The sequence below is a fragment of the Condylura cristata genome, unplaced genomic scaffold (genome assembly GCF_000260355.1).
Source record: "Condylura cristata isolate star-nosed mole 26May11 unplaced genomic scaffold, ConCri1.0 scaffold00016, whole genome shotgun sequence".
Taxonomy (NCBI): domain Eukaryota; kingdom Metazoa; phylum Chordata; class Mammalia; order Eulipotyphla; family Talpidae; genus Condylura; species Condylura cristata.
Window position 1 is genome coordinate 15105019 of NW_004567117.1, and position 5875 is coordinate 15110893.

Genomic DNA, 5875 nt, shown 5'->3' on the forward strand with positions numbered 1-5875 from the left:
TACAGAGCTAGGGTACAGGCCAGAGGTATAGGGGCGGTGAGAGGATTCACCAGAGACAGAGTGGGGAGCAGAACAGGCAGATCAAGGAAGTACACTGCTGAGGGGGCGGATCAGGAGAGGTCTGCCACACCCTGTGGTCATCTCCGGGGCAGGTGGGAATTGAACTCATGCGGAAGTGGTTTTAGATTCTCAGTGCTGAAGTGGTTTTAGATTCCCACTGCGCCAGCAGGGAGGGCCAGAGATGTGATGATTCTTAACACATAAATATTTTTCTCACATAATGAAAAGTCTGAAGGTAGTCAGTTGCTGGTATTTTGTGTTTTATTATGTTAGCCTTTTCCCATGATCTCAAGATGACTACTAGACCTCCAGTCAACAAAGTTACTCAGTTACTTCTACTTGTATATTCCTATTAACAGCAGAAGCTAGGAAATGACATTTTTCCTTAGACATGGTATCTAAAGTTTTGTCACAAAAGGAATGGATACTGGAGTTACAGCTAGCAGTTTTTAATCACAGAAACTAGTTATTAATCTGGATAGACAGGCAGGAATGCAAAACCATCAGTATGTTCGGGTGGGCTAGTATGGGTGATACAGTTGAGAAGAGGGTAGGATATGGCAAGCAGCAGCTGAATTTTAACAAATAGATAAGAATTAAAGTACCAAGTAGGTACAATTAAATAATTATAACATCAACAACTGAAGGAAGTGGACAATAAAGCCACCAGAAATTTATAGGATGACTTATTTTTTTAAAGATTTATTTATACATACAGAGGTCAGAGGTACAAGGGTGTTGAGAGGATTCACCAGAGACAGAGTGGGAAGCAGAACAGACAGATCATTGAAGTACACAGCTGAGGGGAGCAGCGGGTGGGTTAGGAGAGGAGAGGTCTGCCATGCCATGTGGGTCAGTTCCTGAGTGGGGATTGAACTCCACCGAGGAGCAGCAGCTAGCTTCCTAGGCTGCGCTTTAACCTGTTGTGCTTCCTGGGAGGACTCTACAGGGTGACTTAAAGCTCCACAGGATTTTTGGATAATGCACTACTACCTTACATACTTTCTTTCTGAGCAGCAGCCAATTACCAAAAACAAAATACTAGTAGCAGATAATACCAGGTGGAAGACAGTACACCTTTGATTTTAGTGAACTTTCAAGGCCACAAAATTGACTTTCCAAGTTTCATATTTATTTTAATCCTCTGATATACAAAGACATAGAAGAAGCTGTTTGAAGTAAAATGAAGCTTCTAACCAGAACAGAGTGTCATGTAGTATGAAAGGAGTGTTTTCATTCTCACTTGTGAAAATTTCCATTGCACTCTTTTCTGTTAATACTAACCAGTTACAACAAGACATACCCCCAATTAATGTGAGGATCCTTCAGTGAAAGGGTGGACATTCCTGCTGGTTCTTTCCAGACTCTAGACTCAAAAATAGCAAAGAATGTCACAGCGTAGTGTTCAGAGTTCAGAGCTTATACTGATGATTTAGAATACTTGGTTTCAAAGCTCAACTCTTAATGTTTACCCGATATGTGATCTTGAGCAAGATTAGTTAACTAGTGGTTCACAAAAGAGGGCATTTTATCCCCCTTAAGGATATATCTGGAGATAGCCTTGGTGTCAGAACTGGGATGGGGAAGGGAGAGGTATGTTAAACATCTTACATCCTGTGCACAGGACAGCCCCCCACAGCAAAGACTTATCCAGCCCAAAATGTCAGTAATGCTAAGGTTGTAAAAGCCCAGTTTAACCGTACCAAACCTTTCATTTCTTTTATGATTTGGGCTAGTTATATTTGTTTTTGTGATAGCTAAATGAAATAATCCAAATCTTATGCTTAGCATAGTGCTTGGCACATAAGTGATCTATTATTCATATAAATTATTGTTATCATCATCATCCTCATCATCTAGTACCAGTTTGAATATTTAGATTTAAAATCATTTCATATACCACATGCAACCATAGTGTTAGGGAAATCAGTTTGCTTCTTTCCTGAATCAAATGAAAAATTCTAAAGAAAAAAAAAAAAAAAAAAAAGAAGGGTTTGGGAACAGAAGAGGCCCCTTATAGAGTCAAAGAAGTTAATGAATCAATAATTAGAATAATTAGATGATCACTGTGCATTTTTTGTAAGTTCTAAGAAGATGATCATGTAAATCACTTTCTTCATGTTTATATTATTCTTTTCTTTTTCGCCTTTTTATATCATATTGTACAGTTATGCCTCCTTTCTTTTCCATGTCTTTTGGAGTCTCAACTATTTCAATATTTCCTGGTTATCAAAAATTTGGGACCTGTTCAAATAATAGAAGCATTGTTCAAGACAGTGAAAAAAGTTATGCTGCCATTATATTTTATTTAAATGAACTGCTGAAATGCTAGCTAAATTGCCAAACCTATAATTATCATTTAATAATTATACTAAGAAATACTCTAAACCACTAAACTTTACTTATTAGCCATAAATTCATTCATACTGCAATGATATAAATAATTCTTTCAATTTTCAAGGCAAACGCAATAGGCCGAAGTGCTAAAACTGTTCGAGAATTTCTAGAAAAGAATTACACCGAAGATGCTATAGCAAATGACAATGAAGCTATAAAATTGGCAATAAGAGCTTTGCTAGAAGTAAGTGACCTAATAAAGCATATTCAGAAAAGCAAGGTTTTTTTTTTTTCTTATCCAACCACTTAACCAATGAAATTTACTGAAGTGATTCTAAAACTACACTTGTTTTACATTAGGTTGTCCAGTCTGGTGGAAAAAACATTGAACTTGCTATAATAAGAAGAAACCAACCTTTAAAGGTAAGTCATTAATCAAAGAGAAAAAGAATATCTGAGCCTCAAGTATTTTGACAAAATTTTAAATGTTGCTCACACCTGTGATTCATCATTGTAAGCCCGAAACATACCCTGACACTATGACAACTTGGATTTTGTTTCAGTAGACTAATATATCCACTGGCTTGCATGTGCTTAATTGCCTTACCCTACACCTCAGTGAAGACTTAGATGTTATGAAAACTACTATATTTATATAGGTCTATCCCATTTAGCCTATGTTCTTGTAAGTAGGAACCCCTGAGTCACTCCTGTAGGAGTCACTGTAGCATATTCTCTGTGCCGATTCATTTCTAGTAGCATGTAGAAAGCAGTTACTCTGTCTTTTATCATCTTCTGAAGTCAAGATAGCCATTGTTGTTTTGACACCATATTCCCATATCTTATTAGTCAATCAGTGATGAAGACTTGGGGATAGGAGAGCAGCTAAGAGTCTATGATAAGAGAATGGTACAGGGCTGTGGGTCTGCCTGTACTAGACACCACATGAAAATCCATGTGTATAAGGGGAACTAAGTCATATTGTCATCCCTGCTGCCAAGAGCCCAGGGACATGCCAACACCAATTAATCACTAAGGCCAGCGTTCTCTCTTCTGTCACAGACAGATATGATGTGCACCTGTCTAGACAGACACACACACCAGTTACACGTATATTTTTACTTCTGAGTGATAGGATGGTATGTATACTGCCAACATTGTTACACTAGTATTCCACATTAATATCACAGGATAGATTGTGTGGTGATTTGGAATTGGATTGACCTGAGTTTAAGTTCCAACAAATCCATTTCTCTCATGCTATGACCTTGAGCAAATTGATCCCATCTTTGATTATTAATAAAATAAAATTGATTTAAGCAAAAACTCTTTTGGCTTTCTACTTTGTGAAGAGGTTTGTAAGCAAAGCAGCATAAGTGATCTTTCTTCTACTCTTTTGAATATTCTGTGAGCTGATAAAATAGTCAAACCCTATCAGAGAAGCATATCTCAGTGGGGCTAAGGTGTGTTTAGTAGTAAGTTATTTGCTCATAAATAGAAATAGCTTTGCATTAATGTATTTTCAGAATTTCATGCATGCATTGGGTTTGTAATATGGATCACATTTTGCACTACGTTGTTTTTTTAACATAATAATAATGGAAACGACAGAATTATGTTTTGTAAATAATTATTCTAAGAATGTTGCTTTTGTATAATAGAAACAAATCTTGAAATCAGTGAAAGAATGTAAAGATTACCAGAGGGAAGGAGGAGGGGTGGATAAGGGCACAAATGATTTGGTGGAGGTTGTGGAACATATACACATAGAGGAAAATAAATAATTTTTTTTATATTGAATTAATTTTTTTTATTACAAAAGTTTATTTTTACATCATTTTGTACATTTTTTTTCCATCTCAATTGTAATCCCCGTGGTTTCCCATCACCAAGTCACCCATGTGCCATCACCATAATACCATGCATTTCCCTCCCCCCACCCCGTTTTTGATCCCATTCCCCACTCCACCCCCACAAAATGTCTCTGGTATATGGTTGTTCATTATTTTTGTTATTTTCCACCTGGTCCATTATACTTCTGCTATGAATGAAACCACCCAGTATTTTTCTTTCTCTTTCTGGCTTATCTCACTAAGCATGATCTTTTCCAGTTCCATCCAAGTTGCTGCAAAAGACATGTGTTTCTCTTTTTTGGTTGCTGAGTAATATTCCATTGTATATATGTACCACATCTTTTTTATCCAGTCATCTACTTTTGGGCATCTCGGCTGCTTCCATGTTTTTCCAATTGTAAATAAAGCAGCAATAAACATGGGGGTACAGGTATCTTTTTCAACCAGTATTTTTGTGTCTTTTGGGTAGATACCTAGGAGTGGGATTGCTGGGTCGTAGGGAAGCTCCATGTTTAGCAGTTTGAGGAACCTCCAAACAGTTTTCCATAGTGGTTGTACTAGTTTGCATTCCCACCAGCAGTGCAGGAGAGTTCCTTTTTCACCACATCCTCGCCAACATTTGTTGTTGCTAGTTGTTTGAAGATGTGCCATTCTCACTGGGGTGAGGTGGTATCTCATTGTGGTTTTAATTTGCATCTCCCTTATTACGAGTGATGGTGAACATTTTTTCATATGCCTGTTAGCCATCTGCATTTCCTCTTTGGAGAAGTGTCTTTTTAGCTCTACTGCCCATTTTTTGATGGGGTTGTTTATTTTTGTTGAGTTTCATCAGTTCTCCGTATAAAATAAATAATTTTTAAAAAACAAGTAGGGAGCCTCCCTGGTGGCACAGGGGTTAAAGACAGCACTATCAAGCTATCGACATCTACTGCAGCATATGAGTTTGATTCCCACCCAGGGAGCTAACCCACATGACACAGTAGACCTCTCCTGTCTCATCTACTGCTCCCCTCAGCACTGTATTACAGTAGATCTGCCTGTTCTGCCCCCCCACTCTGTGTCTGGTGAATCCTTTCACCATCCCCAACCCCCCCCCCACCATCCTCTGGACAATATACCCCAGTTCTTGTATGTATAAATAAATAAATCTCTAAAATTAAAAAATATAAAACAATTATGTTGTTTTTGAATCTCTTAAACCATTTCACCGTGTATTTGAGTTATAAAATATAAAGTTATAAGTAGAATTATAAACTTATAAAACATATTTACAAATGGTTGCTATAATTGAAACTTGCTTTTGACATTTTTTTCTCTTTTCAGATGTTTAGTGCCAAAGAAATTGAATTGCAGGTAACTGAAATAGAAAAGGAAAAGGAAGAAGGAGAGAAGAAAAAATTAAAGAAGACTGCTTGATTCTTAGGGTAAACACTGCAAAGTTTTCTTTTTTGTTGTATTGCTTGGAATGATTTAGTGAGGTTGTAAAGGAAATAAGTTGATTTGTGGCATTGCATTTAGTTATATGCTGCTTTGAGAATTCTGTCAAAACTTTTGGCTATCTTCAGTATGTTATATGAACAAATACAAGCTAAACAAAGATTCTCTATGAAAAAAGATATCAGCAA

The 5875-nt window shown here is 37.0% G+C and overlaps 1 protein-coding gene across 1 annotated transcript in view; it reads left to right on the forward strand.

The window, feature by feature from the left end:
- Positions 1-5666, forward strand: part of PSMA8 (proteasome (prosome, macropain) subunit, alpha type, 8) — a 23184-nt gene extending 17518 nt beyond the window's left edge. Inside the window, exons 5-7 of the mRNA XM_004683989.1 lie at positions 2522-2641; positions 2758-2820; positions 5574-5666. Of these exons, the coding sequence (XP_004684046.1) occupies positions 2522-2641; positions 2758-2820; positions 5574-5666 (276 nt within the window). The remainder of the gene's footprint in view (positions 1-2521; positions 2642-2757; positions 2821-5573) is intronic.
- The last annotated feature ends 209 nt before the right edge of the window (positions 5667-5875 follow it).